The 24,737-nt window shown below is 33.9% G+C and overlaps 7 protein-coding genes across 9 annotated transcripts; 4 read left to right on the top strand and 3 right to left on the bottom strand.

Moving 5' to 3' along the window:
- Window positions 1-64: 64 nt before the first annotated feature.
- Window positions 65-7,390, top strand: Cul1 (cullin 1). Of its 3 annotated transcripts, none has more exons than XR_013493912.1 (15): window positions 65-666; window positions 1,512-1,732; window positions 1,825-1,987; window positions 2,073-2,291; window positions 2,362-2,601; window positions 2,678-2,971; window positions 3,039-3,302; window positions 3,374-3,553; window positions 3,713-3,862; window positions 3,940-4,058; window positions 4,149-4,269; window positions 4,336-4,439; window positions 4,512-4,731; window positions 4,912-6,258; window positions 7,050-7,390. XR_013493912.1 is itself a non-coding variant. In XM_078179014.1 (15 exons), the coding sequence occupies exons 3-15, from the start codon at window positions 1,566-1,568 to the stop codon at window positions 4,990-4,992; spliced, it is 2,322 nt and encodes a 773-aa protein (XP_078035140.1). In that variant the 5' UTR covers window positions 65-666; window positions 1,152-1,400; window positions 1,512-1,565; the 3' UTR covers window positions 4,993-7,390. The 3 variants fall into 3 exon arrangements, 2 of the variants coding, with proteins under 2 accessions (XP_078035140.1, XP_078035139.1); XM_078179014.1 differs by adding an exon at window positions 1,152-1,400 and having other exon boundaries at window positions 4,912-7,390; XM_078179013.1 differs by having other exon boundaries at window positions 4,912-7,390.
- LOC144469096 (testis-expressed protein 9) lies at window positions 6,731-9,109 on the bottom strand. The gene is made up of 6 exons (XM_078179016.1): window positions 8,475-9,109; window positions 8,197-8,341; window positions 7,956-8,120; window positions 7,759-7,893; window positions 7,542-7,676; window positions 6,731-7,468 (listed from the first exon to the last, which is right to left on the bottom strand). Exons 1-6 carry the CDS (start codon window positions 8,750-8,752, stop codon window positions 7,385-7,387), a joined length of 942 nt encoding a protein of 313 aa, XP_078035142.1. The 5' UTR covers window positions 8,753-9,109; the 3' UTR covers window positions 6,731-7,384.
- LOC144469099 (sperm-associated antigen 6) lies at window positions 8,571-15,827 on the top strand. The gene is made up of 11 exons (XM_078179020.1): window positions 8,571-8,631; window positions 8,949-9,140; window positions 9,346-9,608; window positions 9,678-9,888; window positions 9,961-10,139; window positions 10,206-10,379; window positions 10,435-10,587; window positions 10,646-10,795; window positions 10,877-11,035; window positions 14,540-14,685; window positions 15,615-15,827. The coding sequence occupies exons 2-11, from the start codon at window positions 9,116-9,118 to the stop codon at window positions 15,760-15,762; spliced, it is 1,608 nt and encodes a 535-aa protein (XP_078035146.1). The 5' UTR covers window positions 8,571-8,631; window positions 8,949-9,115; the 3' UTR covers window positions 15,763-15,827.
- LOC144469097 (uncharacterized) lies at window positions 11,056-16,169 on the bottom strand. Its single transcript, XM_078179018.1, has 5 exons — window positions 16,097-16,169; window positions 15,524-15,645; window positions 15,091-15,282; window positions 13,307-14,268; window positions 11,056-12,556 (listed from the first exon to the last, which is right to left on the bottom strand). Exons 4-5 carry the CDS (start codon window positions 13,517-13,519, stop codon window positions 12,467-12,469), a joined length of 303 nt encoding a protein of 100 aa, XP_078035144.1. The 5' UTR covers window positions 13,520-14,268; window positions 15,091-15,282; window positions 15,524-15,645; window positions 16,097-16,169; the 3' UTR covers window positions 11,056-12,466.
- A 286-nt stretch (window positions 16,170-16,455) lies between these two features.
- On the top strand, window positions 16,456-18,695 carry Wcd (U3 small nucleolar RNA-associated protein 18 homolog wicked). Its single transcript, XM_078178040.1, has 7 exons — window positions 16,456-16,787; window positions 16,871-17,092; window positions 17,162-17,333; window positions 17,400-17,585; window positions 17,667-17,858; window positions 17,927-18,095; window positions 18,179-18,695. Exons 1-7 carry the CDS (start codon window positions 16,621-16,623, stop codon window positions 18,640-18,642), a joined length of 1,572 nt encoding a protein of 523 aa, XP_078034166.1. The 5' UTR covers window positions 16,456-16,620; the 3' UTR covers window positions 18,643-18,695.
- A 167-nt stretch (window positions 18,696-18,862) lies between these two features.
- Deaf1 (deformed epidermal autoregulatory factor 1) lies at window positions 18,863-22,287 on the bottom strand. The gene is made up of 4 exons (XM_078178043.1): window positions 21,991-22,287; window positions 21,136-21,627; window positions 20,607-21,068; window positions 18,863-20,529 (listed from the first exon to the last, which is right to left on the bottom strand). Exons 1-4 carry the CDS (start codon window positions 22,255-22,257, stop codon window positions 20,329-20,331), a joined length of 1,422 nt encoding a protein of 473 aa, XP_078034169.1. The 5' UTR covers window positions 22,258-22,287; the 3' UTR covers window positions 18,863-20,328.
- Window positions 22,288-22,538: 251 nt separating this feature from the next.
- On the top strand, window positions 22,539-24,706 carry LOC144468532 (uncharacterized). The gene is made up of 8 exons (XM_078178093.1): window positions 22,539-22,810; window positions 22,898-22,999; window positions 23,075-23,307; window positions 23,426-23,630; window positions 23,715-23,878; window positions 24,090-24,288; window positions 24,365-24,500; window positions 24,570-24,706. The coding sequence occupies exons 2-8, from the start codon at window positions 22,900-22,902 to the stop codon at window positions 24,673-24,675; spliced, it is 1,143 nt and encodes a 380-aa protein (XP_078034219.1). The 5' UTR covers window positions 22,539-22,810; window positions 22,898-22,899; the 3' UTR covers window positions 24,676-24,706.
- The last annotated feature ends 31 nt before the right edge of the window (window positions 24,707-24,737 follow it).

Raw genomic sequence — 24,737 nt, 5'->3', positions numbered from 1 at the left:
ACGAAAGCAACGGGTTCTATGCGTTAGTGTCCATACGGATGCGAAATCTAGACTGTTTCGCTCATTAGTGCTTGCGGTCTCAATCTCTTTGCGCATCCCTCTGCATGGTGCTTCATCTGAAACACACGGCAAAAGTAAAAGGAGTCAAGTTACATTAGTCGTCGATGTAACTGGTTTCTCTTGTGGTTGTCTGATGTCGTGCTCTCTAGCTCACAAACCACTTCCTCTCTTTGTCTAAAACTGTGAGGGCAGCACTGCTCAAGTGTGGAGCATCCACCAATTAAAGAAAGGCAGTTTCTGTACTATACCTCAAATTTCTGAGTCCTTTGCCCCTGGTATGGCGCACTATGGTGAGGCACTACTGTACTCTGTGGCTAAACTGTAAAACGCGTCGTTTTGTTGGCAACAGTGGCACCTAACCTGTCAGAAGTAGCAGATCACAACCGTGATCAGTTTTTGGGCATATTAAGATACAAGATTTTAGGTTCATAGATCTGCCGTGTTTGTCACCACGGGCAGCAAAGAAATAATAAGCAGAGACAGTGAAAATTTCCCATCGATGCGTATGTAGAGCAGAATAGAGGTGATCGTTAAAGGTGGCCATCAGATTTTCACGAAAGCTCCCTTGTCCAACTCTGCCTGTTATGCGGTGGTGAACGTCGACAGGTGAGTATACATTTTTCGTTTCACGGTGCACACTTCCCTCATTTTATCGACAAAAAAAAAACAATTCCTCGATGACGTTGGGCCGTGTTGGACTTGTTCCTGCGAATTGGTTTTCCTCTGGATCATCGATAGTGACGGGTAGTAGTGTTGTAGCACCAAGATTTTCGATGTTCCGATGTTCCCTGACGAAAGATCGAAGCCACTACTAACGATGCACATCCTGATGTAACTACTTCGGTATGGACCTTCCAATTACCGATTAACGCTTTACGCGTAAAACATCGTTTCTCGTGGGTATTTTTGTATCCGGTCGAACCTATAATCGTTCTCTCTCACTCTTTTCATTCTTCCTTGCTCTTTCTCTCCCTTACATGTATACACACATACACTCACTGACTCATTCACTTTCTCTCTCTCTCTCTCTCTCTCTCTCTCTCTCTCTCTCTCTCAACATTCACATACACACGCGCAAAAAAACATTTCAGGCAGTTTTATTTATAGTTGTACAAAGCAGTTTTCAACAGCCTCAAGTATGTGCATAAGCAAGTAGTTGTGACATCAACATTGTGAAACTATCGATAGCTCTTTGGAAGCACCAAATCTAATGTACTTGAAAACTAATTGCACCAACCGACTAATCTGTCTTTGTTTCTTGTTCTTCTTGTTTCCTCATTTACATTTAACAAAACATATATGATGATGTTGTACACCTTTATATAAATGAAAGTAAAACTGTAAGCATCGCCGATCTATATTTGTTTTAATTCCCTGGACCCTGTATATTTATTTTGAATTTTTTATCAGATCTGATGCAATTGTTACTTTTTTCTATGTCTTTTCAACAGAATCTATTGTAGGAAGTAGTAACAGTGACGCTCACTCGACAAGCGTATAGAAATATGATGTCAGGGTATCGAGGCAGTGGAGGATCTGGGAGTTATTATGGAGGCTCCTCAGGCCTCAGACAAATAGATTTAGATCAAATCTGGGGAGATCTTCGAGAGGGCATCGAACAAGTTTATAACAGACAATGCATGTCTAAACCAAGATATATAGAATTGTACACGTATCCTTTCTAAATGTAGACATCAATTAAGATTGTAATGTAATTTCAGATTGCGTTTAGTAAATTTCTTAACACATTATATAATCTGATAGACACGTATATGATTACTGTACGAGTGTTCATCAGCAAATAAATAGAACATCGACTAAAACCAAGAAAGGACAAATTTCTCAAGGAGGTGCACAGTTAGTTGGATTGGAATTATATAAACGTTTACGTGACTTTCTTAGAAATTATCTCATTAGTTTATTGAAGGTAATGTTCATTTAATACTATTTATGTTTAGCTATTTAAGAAAAGAAAAATCTTTAATACAATTGTTTGATTTTGTTGGATATAGCATGGTGTAGATTTGATGGACGAAGATGTACTACAATTCTATACAAGACAATGGGAAGAGTATCAATTTAGTAGTAAAGTTTTACATGGTGTATGTGCGTATCTAAATCGTCACTGGGTACGCAGGGAAAGTGATGAAGGACGTAAACATGTTTATGAAATTTATCAGTTGGCATTGGTTACATGGAGGGAAAACTTATTTAAGCATTTAAATAAACAAGTAAGTTGTGTAAAGCATGTTTCGACCATATAAGAAGAGTTATAATAACATTCTACCTACTATACTTCAGGTTACAAATGCAGTGCTTAAGTTGATTGAAAGAGAACGCAATGGAGAAACAATAAACACACGCTTAGTCAGTGGGGTAATTAATTGTTATGTAGAATTGGGTTTGAATGAGGATGGACATAATCTTACTGTTTATAAAGATTCGTTTGAGAATATTTTTCTTGAAGATACAGAAAGGTTTTACACTCGTGAAAGTTCAGAATTCCTTAGACAAAATCCAGTCACGGAATATATGAAAAAGGTATGAAACGAAAATCCACTATCTTTTATACGTTTTGTAAACGAACAATTCACATTTTCCGATTGTTCAATCACAGGTAGAACAAAGGCTACTAGAAGAACGAAAACGAGTTCATGTCTACTTGCATCAAACGACTTGTGATAGATTGGCAAAAACATGCGAGAAAGTGTTAATTGAGAAACATTTAGACATATTTCATTCTGAATTTCAAAATCTTTTAAATGCTGACAAAAATGCAGATTTAGGTCGAATGTATCAACTGGCAACCAGGATACCTAATGCTCTTGGTGAACTAAGAAGTCATTTAGAAAGTCATATAGCAAATCAAGGACTTGCAGCTATTGATAAATGTGGTGAAGCTGCATCTAATGTATGTTCCTTAGTGATGTTTTTGTCGTAAGCGTATAAAAAATCATTCACACGATTTTCTGTTACAGGATCCAAAGGTTTACGTAAATACGACTCTAGAGATTCATAAAAAATACAATGCTTTAGTACTTGTTGCATTTAACAATGACAGCGGTTTCGTGGCAGCTCTTGATAAGGCTTGTGGAAGATTTATTAATAATAACTCGGTAACTAGGACAGCAAATAGTAGCAGTAAATCACCAGAGCTACTTGCAAAATATTGTGATCTGTTGTTGAAGAAGAGTAGTAAAAATCCTGAGGAGGCAGAACTTGAGGATACACTTAATCAAGTTGTAAGTAAAGAGTTTGCAACAAATAAAGATTATCATCAAGTCTGGTTCTTCCTAATTCTTTTCAATTACAGATGGTGGTATTTAAATATATCGAAGATAAGGATGTATTTCAAAAATTTTATAGTAAAATGCTGGCAAAACGTTTGGTACAACATATGTCGGCCAGTGACGATGCAGAGGCTTCTATGATCTCGAAATTGAAACAAGCTTGTGGTTTCGAATACACTTCAAAATTACAACGAATGTTCCAGGTAATGTGTCTGTTTAGAAATTTGTCGTTACCGTTCGTATTAATTTCACATATTACAGCACTGAATTCGTTATTATTCTTGTAGGAAATTATTTTTATATTGGGTAAAATTCAAATTTGACAAAATCATAACATTTTGATTATAGCAATCTGTTCACAGGATATCGGTGTGTCCAAGGACCTGAACGAGCAGTTTAAAAGACACTTGACAAATTCTGCTGAAACACTGGACATAGATTTCAGTATACAAGTGTTGTCGTCTGGCTCGTGGCCATTTCTACAAACATTTACGTTTTCATTACCAACCGAGGTAAATTCGATCCTGAAATAATTCACCATAAACTGGGTCATATTACAAATATTTCATTCAAACTTTATATATTACAGCTAGAACGATCTGTACATAGGTTTACCACTTTCTATAGTTCACAACATAGTGGAAGGAAGCTGAGTTGGTTATACAATATGTCAAAAGGAGAATTACATACAAATTGTTTTAAAAATAGGTAATAGTATACCTAAAGAAAAGCACGTTATATTTTTCGAAGCTTACAGCGCTTAAAAAGAGACGGTTCTAAATGCAACTTTAATTATAGATACACATTACAAGCTTCTACTTTTCAAATGGCCGTTCTATTACAATTTAATGGATCCACAGTATGGACAATACAACAATTGCATGATGCAACACAAATAAAAATGGATTTTTTGTTCCAAGTATGTAATAACATAGAAAAGCACTAAGAGGAAGCAAATATTAATGAAATATTTATAATATCACAGGTAATACAAATACTCTTGAAATCGAAACTACTAACATCAACTGCAGACGACGTAACTGAATTGACTCCATTGTCTACAGTGGAACTGTTTACGGGATACAAAAAGTATGTGCGTTTTGTTATATGAAATATTAATTTCACCAAAGATTCTATACTGATGTATTATTTTTATAATAGCAAGAAACTGAGAGTAAATATTAATATACCAATGAAAACGGAATTGAAAATCGAACAAGAAACTACACATAAACATATAGAGGAGGATAGAAAACTTTTGATTCAAGCAGCAATCGTTAGGATTATGAAAATGAGGAAAGTATCGAAGCATCAGCAACTGGTGGCTGAAGTATTGAATCAGTTAAGCTCTAGGTTCAAACCCAGAGTACATATTATTAAGGTAAGCACGGATAAGAGTATCTCGGTGTAATTTGATAAATCTTCAAGATTTTATCAACCGAATCCACGTCGATCTTACAAAGAATTTTGATAAAACTACAATTAATCGGAATCAGATGTCTGAAAGTTGATACAAATGTAAGAAATGTGCCTTTAATTGAGAATAATTTTGCTCTTTCAGAAATGTATAGATATTTTAATTGAGAAAGAATATCTGGAGCGCACAGAGGGTCAAAAGGACACTTATAGCTACCTGGCATGATCAAGTTGATCTAGGACAACGATACAGCAGCAACCATATACGCAAAAGAAAGATGACTCTCCACTCATTGCTACATACTCAAAATATTTATTTAAGTCTCATATTTTGAATCTCGTATATTTTCTCTGTACATGGATGCCCTTGTACCATGTTATCCCTCTGGTCGCATTTAGAGTGGTTTTTATAATATATTAATAAAATTATTTCATAGTCAAGCTGCTAGATGTGTTACTGTCTGTGCCGTCTCTGAAATATGTTATTTGAAAAACATTTATCAATGCAAATCTGTAAACACAATAGTAGGAGGCTATGTTCTTCGAACTAAAACATGTTTAATAAAATTTTAAAAAATAACTAATTAATTATCACAAAGCTAAAACAAGAAGATATATTCTGTGAATAAAATATTGATAGAGAAAAAAAATTCAGGGTACAAGATAAGTCGCATAACTCAGAATGAACGAAAAGTTATAAAAAGGAAACGTAATTTCAAGTATTTGTATTATAGAATACGAAACGTGTCGTAAATTCGTATAAGCACATAGATAGTAATGCATTTTAGCAATTGTGAAGTCCTGCTAGCAATCACCTGTATAAGGAACAAAATTTTGTACCAGTGAATAAACGAAACTGCCCTAGAATTCTGAAGAATTGAGTTGTTCTTTCGTTCAGAGCAATCTCAATTTAAAATCAATTGTTTCAATGGCTGGCAGTCTTTAAAAGAGGAAACACGCAATTATTGAGTGGTCCTACAAAGACCATAAAGGATTGACTAAGAAATATTAATTGTATACATTGTACCTAAGGCTTAGAAAGCTTGTTTCACCCATGAAGTGAAAATAACGTTTAAAATATGAGACTAATGAATTCTCCTTGTTGATGCTAGATGTATCAAATATTCGAGGCAAATTATCCGAATGATTTCATCAAAATTATTCCTTCTAGTAATTAGAATGCATTAGATATTCACAGTGCAATATAAAATAAAAAAAAAAGAAGGTTTGTGGTATGCTATAATTTTGAGTGTAGGCACAAGAAGGGGCTTTACGTTCAGTTTTAAAAACCGAACGATCATTGTCAATGCATTGGTGCCACTAATACTAAGAATGATATAGTACACCACAATATATAAAAATATAGAAATTTAATGCTTGCAAATGTTACCACGACTGTGGAGTTGACATGTAAAAAGGCTGAGAAGTATAAGTCTCGAACTGAAAGTTATTGTAATTAAAACCGAAAAATTAAATTACAACTTATTTGAGGGTGAGTAATGTCTCGTATTCAATTATGAAAAAAAAAAACAAAAAAACAAAAATATATTAACTTAATGTATTTTATTATAATAAAAACATTAGCATGAATTCGAACGTTGAAGCATTAAATTGTTCAGAGAAGGTTGTGCAGCACGCATTCGTCCGAAAATGCGAATACGTATGTCGTGTTTATTCACTTTTGTATGATGTTTAACATCTTTTAATTGATTCCACGTGAAAATTTCTAGATTCGATTATTCTCGTTGGTTTAGAAAATGTACGACAACAGTATATTATTTAAGGTATACAGCATACAAAATTCTTCACTGCCAGGATTAAGATTTGTAAAATCTGTGCATAACGCAATTGAAAATAACATCGATGTTTTTTTTATATATATCTGAACATTTTTATTTTCAATGTGTGTCCTGTCAACGTGTAGTGTGCACGAAAAAGCCGTGACGATCATTTTACACATGCCAGCTGTGGAACATATTTATATTTTGGTTTTTGTACATAAAGCTAAAATTCATTGTTGTCCATTTTTATTGTTCGTGCACAAAATAAGACTTAACGTGTAAATAAGTTTAAAAAGTCATTTAATCTTATCTAAAGTAGAAACTTTCGTTTCGATACAGTTGCAATGGAAATCAATTGTATATCTTTTTGCAATTCTCATCCAATTACTTTTTGAACGATGCTAAATGGAACATCGAGATGGAACGACGTTAGAATGCATGATTTCCATGGTAACCATGAGCCCACCTTTTATATATTATGCTTTGGAATCTTTTGTTGCAGATCCCATTAACTTATCAAGTATCATCACTATTTTGTATAGCGCAATCGAATAATTGCTACGATTATGCCGTAATTAAAAAACTATATTTATTTCAAGTAAAAAAGAGATTAAGATGAAATCTTAAGTAAAAAATCCGGTTTTCAAAAATCACAATGCTCTGGCAGGTAATATACGAAGCGTGAATACATAAATTTTTTCTGTGAAGACTATTATTAAGAAACACATGTTGTAAAATAAAATTGTATAATACTTGTAGCTATGAAATGGAATTACTCCATCTTTCACAGTGTATAAGTTGTAGCAGTCATTCAATAAATGTTTTATATACAATTTATCATAAGCACTCGGGTTTTTGATCCAATAGTCTTAAAAAATCTTCTTTAGTAAATCTCAGTTGTCCAATAGTAATTAAACACGCCTAAAGAATATGGTAATATTAATAGAAAATTAGACTTTCTCTTAATTATTTACGAATTATAGTAGATTCTTACGTTTTGCTTCTTTAAGTTATCTAGAACTAACATTTGCTTTTTAAATGTGTGAATTATTTCTGTAAGTTGCTTTCCTAGATTACTGACAGTCAACTTCTTCTCATCCTGCAGTTTCCTGACTTGATTTCTTAATTCCTAAACACATATTAAAATTGATAAACATTTCAAGCCATATAAACAGTAATACATATTAAATACATAACATATATATATACACCTTCTCTTCTAATTGGGAACATTTCAGTGCACTTCTTAGTTTGTCATTATTTTCTAATGATCTGTTTAGTCTCATACTATAATTGTTACACTGTTGATTCAGTGCTTTAATTTGTTTCTGTAGTTTGTCTAGGTCCTATTCAAATTACATATTAAAAATTTACTCAACTTCATTCTCAATTATTATTAAACTAATACCTTTTTTATAATTGAATTTTCCATATTTAGTGATTGAGATTGACCCTGTAAGTCTTTATTTGTGTCTTCCAGTTTTGCAATTATATCCTTTAATGAATCTATTTCATTTTGTAATTTTGTTTCAACTTTTCTATATTCAACCTCCAAATCTTTACAAGCATCACACTGCAAGCAATAAAAACAATATAAATTATTGGGAAGTCAGTAAAATATCTACATTGCTTGTTGAAATTTTTGTCACCTTCTTTCTATATTCTACATGTAATGTTTGTAGTTCTTTTTGCAATATATCTATTTTTGATTTAAATAAATTAACAATTGTTTCATGAGTTAAATTTCCTCTTCTATACGCTTCGTCTATCTGATTCTTTTGCGAATCAGTTTTTCTATAAAAAAATGTACAAAATATAAGCACTTATGCAATAAAAATAAAATCTGATGCCATCCTATTTTATATATGTAATTTACAGATATAAAATAACATTTTTGAGTAAATAATTGTTTCGATTTCTCGCTCACAATTTTGTAGATACTGCACCAAAAACATACGGTAAGGATACACCTCGTTTAACTGAAACTTGAATATTATCATTCTCTTGTCTCGTCACATTTCCGGAGATTTCTGTTTGTTCAGTAATGGAATTCGTGACTCTTATTTTCGAACAGGATATCGAACGTTCGTTATTATAAGTGTTTATAACGAGATCTATATTTCTCATTAAATCATTTGCTCTTTGTTCGAGTTCTTTATTTAGTTGACGAAATTCTTTTTCTTTAACTAACAGATCTTCGGTCATTTTTCGATTAGGATAATCGCCTTATTAGTAAGTATGAAAATAAGTAAGTATAATGTACAAGTAACAATGATATTTTCCTGTAATAATTCTGCGTTTGACATTATATGTTGCCACACAATTCTATACGAATCATCCTGATCCTGATCTGTCCTGATCCGAACGAAACACCTGCTCATGTTTGTTTATAGTTTTACAGAATCGTCGCGCTTGCGCTATGCATACTTATCATGCGCACAAGGCGGCAGTTTTTCGTTTTCAAATGTATACGATAAACTCGTTCGAGCAGTCTAAAGCGATCATTACGAAGACGCAATCGACGTGTAAATATTCTGATGTGATGTTGAAAATTTGTTTCCAATCACGATGACAGCACGTTCTATTTTACAAGGTATAGTTGCCAAAGATCTTATCGGTCTGTCGCAATGACAGTTTCTGCAAGATTTTCGTAATTTGTAACACAACACCATTTTCTTGTTTACTTTGTATCCGAATAAATTGCGCTCGTGTTGTGCGAGAATTAAAAACTCATTTTTCAAATTAAATTCTATGTGAGTTCACGAAATATGTATTATTAATTGTTACTATTTTTGCAGTTTTTGACCAGTACCAAAAGGCTCGTCTACTTTTCGTACAATCCGTTGCAGATTTAGCCACCAGACCAAATAATATAGAATGTTTAGAAGCTGCTGGAGCCTTGGATCTTTTATATCCTTTATTGACAGATCCTGTGCCATCCATTCAACATATGGCAGCTATATCTTTAGGAAAACTGGCAAACAATGACATTCGATTGGCAGAAGCTATTATAAGGAAGGATATTTTACCGCAGCTGTTGAAAAATATTGCTAAACAAAATGTATGGGTATTCGTTGCATCATTGTGGTACTTTTCTATAAGCTTTGTTATTGATCAAGTTTTTTTACAGAAATTTTATAAAAAGGCAGCTTTGTTTGTTATCCGTGCTATAGCTAAGCATTCCCCTGAATTAGCTGCTGTAATAATTCAAAGTAATGGATTAGAAATTATAATGGTTTGTTTGGAAGATTTTGATGCTGGTGTAAAAGAAGCTGCAGCTTGGGCATTAGGATACATTGCCAGACATAATAAAAACTTGGGCCAAGCCACAGTTGATGCAGGTAGTATAATAAAAATATATTACTATGGTAATTTCAGTTTGAAAATTTAACCGATCATTTTGTAATCCATAGGTGCTGTCCCCCTTCTAGTTCTATGTCTGCAAGAACCTGAATTATATTTGAAACAAATTGGTGCATCAGCTCTTTGCGATATAAGCAAACATGACAAAGATCTTGCAGAAATTATAGTCAATGCTGGGGCTGTTCCTTTCCTCGTGAAAGCACTGTCTAATCCTGACACCAAACTAAAGGTGAAATAGAAATAGATGTTGCGTGACTATATAATATAATATTATGACTCTTACTAATATATACAGCGTCAAGTCCTTTTCGCACTGAGCAGTATAGCAAAGCATACTGTGCGCTTGGCAGAATGTATTATTGAAGCTGAGGTTTTTCCCAGTGTTCTTGAACATATGGCATATCCGGACGAATGCATTGTTAAAGCAGCAGCAATGCTAACCAGAGAAATTTGCAAGCATACAATAGAAGTATGCTGATTGAACTTTATACTTCCAGTCTTATATTAATTACACTCATTTCTAGATGGCCCAGCTGATTGTAAATATGGGTGGTCTCGGTGCACTCGTAGAATTGATCAGTACATCGAAACTAGCTGCTAGATTACCGGCGATAATGGCAATCGGTTACATCGCTGGACATTGTGATCAATTAGCTATTGCCGTTATTGGATCCAAAGTGTGGTAATATAACACTTTTGTTACGATAACATTCTAAAGAAAATTGTTCACCTTAGGGAATTACTCAACTGTCCACTGTGTTACATGAAGAGAAGGATGAGCATTTACTTGCTATTACTACTTGGGCAATTGGACAAATTGGTAAACATACACCAGAGCACGCGAAAGTAGTTGCAGCTACAAACATATTACCAAAGTTAATACAAGTAAAACCCCGTGTTGTTTGAGTACATATTATATATATACTCTCTCCTATGAAATATTATTAATTTTCACATTATTTTTAGCTTTATAACGATCCAAATAGCTCAGAAGATCTCAAGCTAAAATGTAATGTAACGTTGAAACAAGTATTACAACGATGCATGTACATTGAAGCATTGGAACCTTTGATACATATTGCACCACCTAACATTTTGAAGTATGTTCTTGGACAGTATAGTAAGGTAAGAGATACAATGATATATTTCAACTGATATATAATTCTTTACTTTATACATATTTTTTACAAGTTGCAATTACAAACTAAAACATAACGGTAAAATAAATGAAATAGTATTTACGCTATATCTTGTAATTAAATCATTTATAATTTATTAATTATTTCGTACAACACTGTAACAAATCATGTGATTATTACTGTTTAATAACTATTTTGCATCTCGGTTAAATAACTATTACATAAAAAATCGTATTTTCCACCATATGATATTGTTTTATTAAAATAACTGGTCAAATAGCAATATAATATGAAGAATCTTTTTAAAAGCTATTATACCACAAGTAGCATCCTAACCGTTAGGACTCTGATTTTGTGATATAGTTCTCATTCGTGGATAGTATGATGCATGGTACCAGTACAATTGTTCTTATAGCATTTACTATTAGCTTGTTCATTTTTTAAAATATTATAACTTGTTACAGACGACGGTATTGATGTTGTTTAACACAAATATCAAGTGTTATATATTCCTAGTAAAATATAACATGTATACTTTGACATGCTGTGTGTCACTGTATTCATCTGACAGTAGTAATAATAGGAAGTCAAAGAATTGGTAATAGCATAAAGTAGTCAAAATTCCTTCCTTTAATGTATCTTTAATAAATATTATGGCACATTTTAAGTCCCAAAAAAGCACATTTCTCAGTCTTCCGACAGTAAATGGTACAGCTAAAGTACAAAGACAATTTAAATGTTGAATAGATTTTGTTGGGAAACTTTAATTAAATTATGAAATATTTAAACATACTTCTTTTCAAACTAGTCCCTATTTGCATCTATTGTACCATGGTGTATTTTCTAATGGCAGTATTTGATATAAAGAGATTGGATGTACAAACATTGTAGATACACGTAACAAAGAATGATTAAGTTAGAAGTAAACGTTAATCATTGTTCAATGAAAATAACAGTTCATGAAACTGTTGATCAATAAGGCATTGATTTGATACTTGCGATAATACATTAATGTAATGTACAAATCTTATTATTACGTGTTTTGAATTATATTTTTTTGATAAATGTTAAGCTCATTGATCATAGTATTAACGATAAATGCAGTTGCATCCCAGAAAAGCCAACCATTATTTATGACTTATTCAAATGGTGCCATCTACTTTTATAGAAATGCATATAAAGAATTATATGAGATGCAATCGGCAGTAGAGTAGTTACTTTCGCACAAGTAAAAATATTTCTTCTTGCTCTCGCATTCGTTCGTTCATTTAAAGTGTTTTCCTTACTGAAAAATCTTGAGTATAAACTACATTTATACGAATCATGATGAATGGATAAGTCACGCGTTTAATGAAAGGTTGAAGGAAATTTCTACTTTGGAGTTACGTCTTAGAATTACTGCCATTGTAATGAAAAGTTACCAGAATTTCTGTTGCATGACAATTTCAAGCTGTAAAGCAATTAAGGCATATACTCGGTTCAGAGCATGCAATCTGTCCAAGTACCTCTGAAAAATGAAAAAAGAAAACAAGTTACATTATCGAAATATATAAAAAAAGATTGACCAATCGTTTTTATAAAGGAACACAACAACATGTTTTCTAATGTTACGCAACCCATGATAAGAGAAATAACTTTTCAATTACTATAACATCTTTTAACAATTAAATATCAATTAACTAGAAAATCATGCCTTGTAAAAATTCCAATATACAATAATTTGTGCAGATTTTAGTTTCTGTATTTTGTTAAATCAAATATGGCTTTTGTTCTGTTACGGCATAAGAGATTTACACAATAAATATCTGTACATAACATGATCAAATGTATGTAGAATAGGTTCATATCTTGTTCCAGTCTGATTTGCTGAAAATCGCGTTGATAAGCAGAACTTTCTGATCTGCACAGTCATTGTGATAAACACACTTTAGTATCATACATAATGCTGACATATAATTAAAAGTCAAGTATTTATACAGACAAATTAGGTATTGAGAAGATAAGATGTTTCTTAAGTAAAATGATTGTTAAGTACTTCTCCTGAATAATGAAATTAATCTAATTATTGTAATCATTCTAATAATCAAAATGCATTCAAATTCCTTTTTACAAAGCAATAATATCGTTCATATAATTATCATCACAATAATAAGATAACTTTGGTCTTCTAATGCATTTATACAAAAAAATGATTATTTTACTCATCATTGTCATCATTAGGTTTAATACTAGCATAATTGTTCATATTTCTATTCACCCTCAGCATTTTGAGAAAACTTCCCAATACAAGTATAGTCTTCCGGTGTCTTCTGAAGATACCAGCATAAAGTTCTTCACGTACATCTCTTCTATCACTTACGTCTGAATCGATGCTTGATACAGAAACAACTGATGGTTTCGCAGAGACCGGCTGATGATAGCTGTTGGTCTCTCCCGAATTTAAAATAACACAATGTTGGTTGTTTATCATGTCTATTATTATACTCTGACTTCCCTGTCTAACGTTGCAGTTGAGTGTAGCCTTGTATGTTCACGTTTTATGATAAATTAACATTTACTTCATACGAAATTAACGTCATATGCGTTCCATGAAACTTCTCTGGTTACACTGAATGATTCAGCAGCAAGTTGACTTTTTATAAGATGCAGATTTTTATTTTCCTGTTATCAGACATATTTGCTAGAAATCTGACAACAGTACTGTGTAAGACAGTGCAATTTGCCTTTAATATATGATGATATCATCTCCTTTTTAATCACTTTATTGTTATGTGTTTGAACTTTAAGGCAGCTGTCTTCTTATCAAAGCCTTGGGCTAAAATACTTTGTAATACTCTGAATTGCCTTCTTCTTGACTACTTCTTACATTATCATACAATTCACAGTTCTTCTATTGTATCTTCTCTTCCCTTTTTCCACAATAATTATTTCAAATAGTTTACTAAACTCGATGTATTCAAAGCTCTGCTTAGTTACTTATTATTTCACTTTATTTTTCACTCATCTACACCTATGTTTTTTGAGTAAATTATTTCAAAAACATTTTAAAAATTCAAAAATTCTGTTTATTATAAATGCTAATTTTTTTCTAGAGTAAAAAAATTATAATTTGTAATGAAAAAGATAGGCGGATTGAGATTAATTTTCTAATCACTTTGTTAAAAGTACATTGATCCTTCTTTTGTTTTCTTAGCAGTCGATCTTTAATACCACATGTATCTGAAAATAATTCATAGGTCACATTTCATTATGTATGTATGTACCAAATACATATTTTTAAAAAAATACAATATTTTTTATAACGTAGATAGATTCATTTTAAAGTAACAAATGAAGTCTGTAAGTCAGGTTCCAGAAGCCTTATTCTTAGGCATATTGCAACAAGCATACTGATTGCATACTTGTGCAAATATGCACATCAAAGGACATTAACTTATTGAAAAATGTAAAGGAACTGATTTAATTTTTTTATAACTTTCCCATTATATAGATTTTGCCTAATGATGCCAGAGCAAGAAGGCTTTTTGTAACATCAGGCGGTTTAAAGAAAGTGCAAGAAATTCAAGCAGAACCTGGCTCCACACTATCAGAATATATACAAATTATCAACTGCTGCTTCCCAGAAGAAATAGTCAGGTTGTTTCTACTTTCGAATATTAATACAAAGATTTTTGCAATTCATATTCTCTCTTGGTGGACTCATATACCTCATAAATCATACCTTAACAGTTCCAATTATTCTAAAGTTATGCAATCATTAACGATTCAAATATCTACGAAAGGAAAGTTAGATTTTATAACTTTAGTATTACAATGCTAAATTATCCTTGGTAATTATGATTATTTTCAACACCAGCAAATTTCCAATATTTTATCGATTGCTCAAAGCTAAACTACTTGCATTCATAAAAGATTTTGTCAAGAAATAGAAGCATCCGTATATTTTTAAGGCTACGTGTACATATTAAGATAATAGCAACAGTAGATAATCATCAAAAACACTAGTTGCTTTTGACATAACCCTAGTAAAGGTTTACTTACCGAAGAAATTCGGTAATGTGATTTTATTTCGATGAAAAAGTCCAGTCTTCATAAAGTAGCTCACACCTAGAGCAGATGCAAATAACTTCGACTCTGTTTCTGATTCTCGTATGCCTTAATTTAAATCAGACAAGTTAATGTACGGTGTGATCGCCATGTTGTCACAGCTGATTGCATTGGAAAAATAGGAACCTGAAGTTTAATGGATCAATAATTTTATGGTTACTTGATGATTTCTATAATTTACATACGAATCATGTAACCACATATTTTTATTATCAAAATTTCAATAGCATATTACAATATTTACACGTGCAAACGATTAACATTCTCTTTTACGTATTGCCATCGAATGAGTCACGAACAGTTTTAATAATATATTTCTTACGTCTTACGTGATTCATTAAAAAAGTTATCCCTGATTGCTACTTACATGCTTACGAGGATATTCTTTTGTTTGTTTATGTACTTTAGAATTTTTACTTGATTTTCATCGGTTTAATTATTTCATTTGTTGGCATTAGATATTATTCTCCTGGATACCCAGACAGTCTCCTGGAAGCAGTCGAACTGTATCAACCAAAATGTCCATCACTTTTTGCAATGGAAAAACACGGGTTTTCTGATACCGATTCTAAATCTACTTTGTCATCTCATAATGAAGATTGTTAAAATAATATTTATCTTATCAGGTATCCTCATTATAGATGATTGTTACGCATGTACTACTAAATAAATTAAAGTACTTATTTAACCTATTGTCCGTAGATTGAATCATTCAATTACATCTTAATCGGAATAGATACATTTTAAAATATTCTATTTTTATGTGCAATTTCTTTTACGACTTGCGATTGGTAAAATTAAGCAGTGGTGCTCAGCCAGCACTTGGCACAAATACGTATAATATCATAATATATCGTACGTAGATATTCGTTCGTAGATATATTCGATATATAAATATTAATGTAAAACATATATAACATTCAAATCTTTTAAACCTTACTAGCTATTTGCGTATAATTTGGCCAAGGTTAAAAAATGGTAGCAAGCACCACTGACTCTAGCGTCGAAATGCATGCATACATATGACAAATGTAGATAGGTAAAGGGTTAGTGAATGTATATAAATAGGATGTGAACGATTGTGATGCCTCTTCTGGAGAAAAAAATGAAGCTTCTACCGGCCTCTGTATAGCGCCAATTGGAGTAGTGGCAAAACACTCAAACTGTTAGCCAAATTACCAACAGACGATTTTGGCTAATAGTTTCAACGTTTCGCCACTACCCAAATTGGCGCTGTACGAACTCCAATAGAAGCTTCATTATTTCTCCAGAAGAGCCATCACAATCGCCCTTATATACACAACACTATTATAATAGAGCGCAGATGAGGTAAACGAAACGAGACGTGCACATTCGAACAAAATCCAAAACCGCGTGCTACGAAAACATTATTATTGGATTGCACGTTAAGAATACATAATTGTTTAATGTTTTGTAATGTGTCAGCTGAAATAAATTATAAAAATGAGCAAGTCAAGTGCAACGAAACGTAAAATGAACTCAAAGAAATCTATAGTGCATAAGAAAGCTTCGAAGGAACATATATCTACAAAGACATTATACAGTCAAAAGTTTACTGCACCTTTAAAAAAGAAACGGAAAAACGAATATGATCCAAAAGAAGAATCCAGGTATTGCGTAACTAAAATTTTCAAAATAACAAATGTTATTCAGACATACATAATAAGTTTTAGTCGTACAATTTTTTATATAGGTTAGAAAAGATCGTGTTTGGTGATCCAAGCGACATCGTCAACAATTTATTGAACGACGAGATCGTTACCGATTCGAACGAAAGCAAGGGTATTAATACTAAGGACAGCGTCTTAATAGACGGTGATAAGAACGAGGATTCTGATGGACAAAGAGACGATAATGTCGATACAAATGGTCAGAGAAAACAAGCATGGACCGACGAAGACGACGAAAAATATTCGTATGTATATTATTACATGGAACAATTATTGTCTCATTTGCTTATAACTTTATGATTATATTTTGTTAGAGTACAAACAGCTACGAAGGCACAGAATCGAAAATTGCCTGCCGATATTCCAGAAAAACTGTACAAAGACTTCCTACATAGCAAATATAAACAATTAGTGGGCACTCCGAAATGGGCTGAATTCAAAAAGTCAGAAGAAGGCACAGACGAATTGGACCATGATATATTAAAGGTAATAAAAAAGGGTTCTACCTGTGTCAATACGAGTTGTTTCTAAAAAGGTATTACACTTTTTCAGCACAGTTGCCATTTGGAGAAACCAAAACTAAAAAATTTACCCAAGAGTATAATTGATATAAAAGCCTTAAATCTGATCAATAAACAAACGCACATAGAAGGACCCATTATATCAAGTGTAGAATTTCATCCGTCTTCAACTGTAGCATTGGTAGCTGGTACATCTGGTACTCTGTCTCTGTTTCAAGTAAGTAACTATCATAATATTGTAACCAATTGCATTGGTATTTTCAAATAGAAAATATAATGCATGATTGTATAATTACAGGTAGATGGCATAGAAAATAATAAACTGCATTCTATGCAATATAAAAAGTTTCCAATCAATGCGGCGAAATTTCTGAGAGATGGCACAGAAGTTTTAATTGGTTCTCAGTATTATCCTTATTGTCACTCCTATAATCTCATTAGTGGAAAAACACATAAAATTCTATTGCCACATGGAGTTACAAATATGCAGGTTCATACAGTTAAATTTCTAAGAATTTTCATATTGATGTTAGCTAAATTTCCCAAACAAAACTTTAGGATTATGAAGTATCCCCAGACGGAAAGCTGATTGCTTTTGGTGGCCGAACGGGAGAAATTTACTTATTATCAGCATCATCGAAGGAACTTATTAGTACTTTGAAGATGAATGCAAGATGTAGAGCAATATGTTTTACACCAGATAGTAAGACACTTGTTACACACGGCGGTAAGTGCAATGATACGTATTCTTCTATTCAATTCGATATGTATTAAACTAATCTTATTTAATTTTGTTATGAACAACTGCAGATAGTGCTGAAATGTACATTTGGGATGTAAATAGTCGTTCGTGTATACATCGTGCTATAGATGATGGATGTATATCTTGCGCATCTATCGCAATGTCTCCAAGCGGTCAGTTTTTGGCTACAGGTAGTAAAGAGGGTGTTGTTAATTTATACGACACGGCAACTGTGTTGCAAAACCAAAATCCGACTCCATTGAAAGTTTTCCTTAATCTGGTAACATCGGTTACTAGTTTAAAGTTTAATTCTTATTCAGAGATATTAGCAATGGCTTCGCATAAAAAGAACAATGCATTTAAACTGGCACATTTACCATCGTTTACCGTTTTCTCGAATTTTCCTACATTTGAAACAAATATGTCAATGCCCGAAGCAATCGGTTTTTCTCCAGGTAGCGGTTATTTAGGTATTTCTAATCGATCTGGAAGCGCCTTTTTATACAGATTAAAACATTATGGAAATTATTAAATATATCGAATTCTGTATCATATATAAAGATATTAAAACATTTTTAATAAGCATGCGTTAATTTAATCTTATTAGTTAAATGATTTAGTCCTTATTTTATTTAAAAACAACTTGTCATATTAGAACACGGAAAGGAGTGTAATGGAGATTGATGTATGTAGATGGTTACTACTTTTACTAACAAATTAAGATGCATGAACTTATTAGTGAAAAATAATATTAGTTTATTTATCTCTCTGTTTTTAAATATATAAAGGCAACAAAAAATGTCTATCATCTATCCGATAAAATAATTCTATTATGTAAGATTGAATAAACAGTTTTTGTCATGTGTTTTATTTTAAAAAACATATTAAAAATACTAGACAAATAATACATATTGGACTATGTATCACGTTTATCGTTTACTTATATTTTTTTCAGGAGATTTTGTCTGTTTGTTTCAATGGTTTATAAACCATGTATACAAAATACGAGGTTACAAATTAACATTCTTATTAATATTAAAGTGGATAGAGATTATAATATTCTCGTACTCGGAAAATATAGAATTAGTTGCGATTACTTTCTTGCAGAAAATGATTCGATATAACAGTATATGAATAAAAGTATCTAGTAATCTTTCTCTTAGTATTTGTACTAAAAATTAATAGTAAAGCGATATCACTTTTCAAAAATTTTACTAATAAAAATAGCAGTACAAAATAATATCTACAAACAGAGATACCTTTGTAACGATGTACATAAATAGTTTCCATAGAAGCCTAACTACCTCCTTTGGTCGGTTTAGATTTTTATAAAAAAAAAATCATGAAAGTATATCTTATATTGCGCAAAACGTATACATATGTATACACATATATTTTGGGGTCATTAAATTGTATTGCAGATGTATACGTGCATACATAGATATTAGAGATCCCTATTTCACGTGTATGTAAATATACGTGTACACGTGGATTTTTTCTATCCTACGTGTTCATTGTATAAATGATAATATACATTAAACAATATACATTACAGTTTCCAAAATTGGAAAAAAAGTTTTAATTCTTTTGGCTAATGAGACATAAAAAAGTACAGTCTGTACAGATCTACGAGTTTTGTTAGAAATATTTTTCGATAATTTAGAAGACATTCGAGAAAGCCGATTTATATTACTGTTTAACGAGTGATTTGATCGAGCTTAAGTTTTGTACCGCTTATTTTTTTACCCGACTATACATACATTGCATAGTTTTACAAATCCGTATGCATAATCCTTCAATTGCTCCGCATGTCACATGCCACGTGTACACGTGTATTTTAATTCGTCTAAAACCGCGATCTCTATTGGATACGCATACGCACGCATATGCCTTCGTAGGGCTTATTTCCTTGCACTTTTATTCATGTAATCATTTGGTATATGATTTTTGACCTTCTCATTAACGCTTGTCATGTTCTCCAGCCACGATCCTGAATAAGTTTCTATTTTTCCTTACATATATACTTATGTACTTAATAATATCATTACACGTTAGCTTACACGCGTACAAAATATTTGCTACGGTATATACAGAACTTTGACTTTCAAGTCATTAAACAAATCTGTTAAGTCTTTGTCTCTTCTTTTAATTTTGAAGTCTGTAAGTTAGTTTGTTCAGTTTCTATATTCCTTTGGTGAATGGGTGTGAGGAACACTAGCTATTGGTCCCCCGTAGTCGTCGCAAGAGCACTGGTATCACCACTACTACTTTCTACTATAAGCATTACAGTTTCAGCAGCACCCCGAACACATTCTACTTGGTGACCCGCCCAATCCTTACGTTGACAAAACGTATTGCAGTACGGCGTTCGTCTACATAAAGAGCATTCTGCGAATGCTTCTCTGTTGCAATTAGCACACTACAAAGATAAAAGATTGATTAAACATTTCACATGATTTTATATAGGATTCTAAATTATTATCTTTTATATATTACTTTTTTGTTATGAGTATCCGACGCTGGTTGCAATCCAACAGTTTCAATAACATCTCCCCTACCTCCTAATTGGGCTACAAGCGCTTGCTCTCTTCTTTGTTGCCTACTTACTTCTTTCGCTTCTTCTAATGTTTTTCTAAATTCATAAGCCAATTTCAACATCTTATTTGACATTTCATCGAGTTTTTTAAAAACATCGTCGGTTTGTCCATTCTCTGTTTGATGTACATTTTGAACAACTCCATCCTGATCTTGCGGTTGCTGAACAACCAAACCATCCGTTGAAACGAACTGTGGCCATACTTCTTTATCGGGTATAACCACCTCACCGTCGCTTTCGTCGTTGTTGCTACCGTCGCGTGAATTATCACTTTTTATCTTTCGTGTTGGTACATCTCCATCCGACGTGTCCCTCGCTCTTTTTCTACGCTTGTAGGGTGTAAATAATCGTACTGGACCTGTCTGTAGTAATCAATACAATCATTATAGCTATCACGAATAAAGTAGATAATTAAACTAGCATATTTACCGCGCTATCGTCATCGCAACACGCCGCGCAAGTACAAGAGGTTGCGTGAGGTTTCAGAATTTGCTCATCTATTAAGGTCTGTAAGCTTCTGCCACCAAATCTTATACTACGCTTCCAATCTTTACTAGATGCTCTTCCGCAAAGTGCTTCGAATTCGCTCGGCGTATACCATTCTTGCCCAAGCTTAATACACCTTCCTCTTGCTCCAGATCCGAATCTACTTTTATGTAATTCTGCATTTGTGTTTTTGCACCTAACAGGCAATACCGCCAAGTTGGCAGATTCAGACCAACTGCATATTTGTTGGGTATTGCCAGCAGACACGTGTATTTGTTCTGATTCATGTTCCTCTGTACTATTTTGAATTACTATGTGTGTTGCTTTTAATTCTCCATTCCACCGTAGAGGGTCCGTGTCCTTGTCATGCCGAGGCTCACAAATAAACCCATTGTCCACGCATAGCATCTGCTTAAACTGGCCAGATCCGGGTAACTAAAAGACAAAGTAGCATTTGTTTGAACTGTTTATCACAGACAGTGTTGAGAACAGAGCAAAGCACCTTTTGCGTTTGTATATTTTAGTAATATTGTTTGTAGTACGATAAGATGTATATAATTGATGAAGTTCGCGCAAAGTTACATTATAATTTTCAAAAATTTCAAACATGCGTATGCGCTATGCATGTACACTGTGATTTGCGGGTACGTGTAGAAAGTGAAACCCAACCCATCCATGACATTCGAGAATCGTTCATCGAAAACAAAATCGTCGAATATTGATGGAATCAAAATGTTGTTTTTGTGGCGGTATCGATATGAAACATGTACGAATGAAAAGGTTCTTGTTTCGACAGACCTGCAACTGATCCGAGGTGATGACGTTGAAGGTCGTGCCGTTGGTTGAGTTCGCTACACCGATGATTGAGCCAACAGGCAAAGAAACCGGTACTCCGACTCCTGGGACACCAGCAACACCCGGTACCGAAGTGACGCTTGCCGTCACCGCGACGGGATGCGCCTCGTGTTCGGTCGTTAGGGCAGACGCCTCCTCGGTCTCGCTCGTCAACGGTTCGGACATGTCCGGTAGCACGGCGACACTTTCCGATGTTTGACTCTCCTCCATTTCGGCTGTTCTCGCCTCTCGAGCACACTATGGCGTCAGCGCACGCTCAACACAGCGCCACGATTTTTTGATAACCGTCGACTGCCGACCGCCGCTGCGATTACTCGCGACACAAGGGAGCACTTCGCCTCGACAACTGGGCTATCAAGTTACTACGATCGAATCGAAATTACAAGTGCCTCGACCGACGAATGTAACGTTAGATAATCGTATTTTCATTCTTTTTATTCAACGATTCACAGCTCAGAATCTTTTCCAAGCCTCCTCTACGCCTACGGTGTATACGAGTACGAATCTTCGACGTCGAGTGCCATCTTTACCTGCGTCGGGCAGCGCTCTGTTTGAATCTCCCTTTCCGCGTTACGAATAAATTATTGAAAATCTATCGCAGAATACTTACTTTCGAAGATGATATTCTTTACTGCATTCCAAGCTAAGCAAATATTGACGATTAGATTAGGAGTGAAGAAGTGATCAATTTTTCTGGGTCATTTTCTATAATATTGTTGACTGTCGGAAAGGCCTCTAACCTATTCTTGTGATGAACGTCTCGGTAATTAGTTCTATTTACACTAATATCAAACAATTATCAATTTTTTATTAACTACCATGATCGTTGAATGATTTGTTGCGTTAGTAGCTATGAATTCGAAAGCCGACAGATCCTCTAACCATGGTGTGCAGAGCGTTGATGTTAATTCCAGCTTAAAAGAGGTAGAGAAAAGTGGATCGGATGCATTAGGTATATCGTTCATTAATTTCGAGGATATATTGAAACAGATAAAAATAGGTTTTTGTCATGTTGAATATGTTCCAGAAAATTCGCTGGAGTCGGAGGAAACAGAATCGGTAAAGAGAATAACGGAATTATCGACCATTGGTACACAGACTCTTCTAACATTGGTTAAGCTAACTGTAACACAGTCGCCGTTACAAAACCATCTTACCGAATCAGCATCTCCGACGCGATTTAGTTATGAAACAAGTCATGATTTTGAAGACTCCCGCGAAAATGTGAAATCTTTTGTACGCAAACTTTTGCAGAGCAAGGTACAATGTACTCCCTCTATTTCGAGTAATGCGATGTAAATGTTTCTTTCGAATGTTATTAGGCTTTTGGTAGGTAAAGTGTTAATCGATTTAAAAACAGAGGGTGTCATTATTGTAGATTATGTTCGGACATGAAGCTGCGACGCAAGCAACGCCCATACATCCATCGCTGATATCTAAAACATCGCGGGACACTTTACAAATGTCTGCGTCGCTTTCCTTGTCGATGCCTGGTCAGAGAAATGAAGTTTTAGCTGTGACGGATTACGGAACATCGTCGCCCGATGAACAGAGTTTATTGATGGATGTCGTTACCGAATCTGGTATATTCCGTTAACAATTTATTATTTCCGTCACGCGTTTCTTGTGTATCATAACGTACTGGTGCGAACATATCACTCGAAAAGATAACGAGGACTCGCAAAATTCGCATGGACGTTCGGGCACGTTGGATCTGACATCGTTGAGCAACACAGAAGCTACAAGTAGCATGCTTTCGTCGCTTGAAACTAGAAACCAGCAGTGGAGTTTGTCTAGTTGTTTGCAATGCGTGCCGATCGCCAACAATGAAGTATTGAAATTTTCATACTGTACACTGTAACCAGTCATATAGGATCCGGCTGAATAATATTCCGGGTTTGAGAAGTACATCGACAAAACATCCTGAATGCCTGAATCCGTTTTTAATAATTAAAATTATGTCGAATTATGCTTCGTTTCTTTACAGATCCGGGAAATTATTCAGCCAAGCTTTATAAGATAACAAAGACTGATTGGAATAGCCAGGCACGCATGCTCTCATAAGAGATGCACCGCCAACGTATTCCTCGATATTTGCACGGCGGCCACCGTTGCGTAATTGGGGTCCATTTCGATCGACAAATCGGTCATCCTTTGTCGCACCGATACCACCCCCTAGTTATGCACAAGCACAAGGAAATTGCTTGGCGTCCTTCTCTATGGATCAGCTGCTCTCTTCATGTAACAGAATATCCTCGTTAGCAAGTTGGAAACACATAAATGGTTTTTATATTTTATTCAGAATAAACATTTGTAGCCAACTCGAATCGACTATGGGCGCCAATACCTATGACCGCTGTATGCCACCGGTGCACCACGATCGTTGTTACAGCTGTAGAAGTTCGTCGATCCGTAATCACTCACATTACTGCCTTTGCGCTGTTCTTATGCGGGTATAACAATTTAAAAACGATTTGAGAACAGGCGTGTCCAACCACATAAAAGAAATCTTTTGTTCGCAGATGTTGGCCGTGTTGCATGCTGCCATACTGCTTGAATTCATGCAACAACATAGATCATTATTGTCCTGTGTGCAACGCGCATCTTGGAACCTACAGACCGTGCTGACAAACGTTTAGATAAGCATTTAGAAAGTTCGCTTTCTTCGTTATCATCCTATGCATCTAATG

The sequence above is a fragment of the Augochlora pura genome, chromosome 4, assembly GCF_028453695.1.
Source record: "Augochlora pura isolate Apur16 chromosome 4, APUR_v2.2.1, whole genome shotgun sequence".
NCBI lineage: Eukaryota > Metazoa > Arthropoda > Insecta > Hymenoptera > Halictidae > Augochlora > Augochlora pura.
The sequence above is the reverse complement of the archived record's forward strand: the minus strand, read 5'-3'. Positions and strand labels throughout refer to the sequence as shown.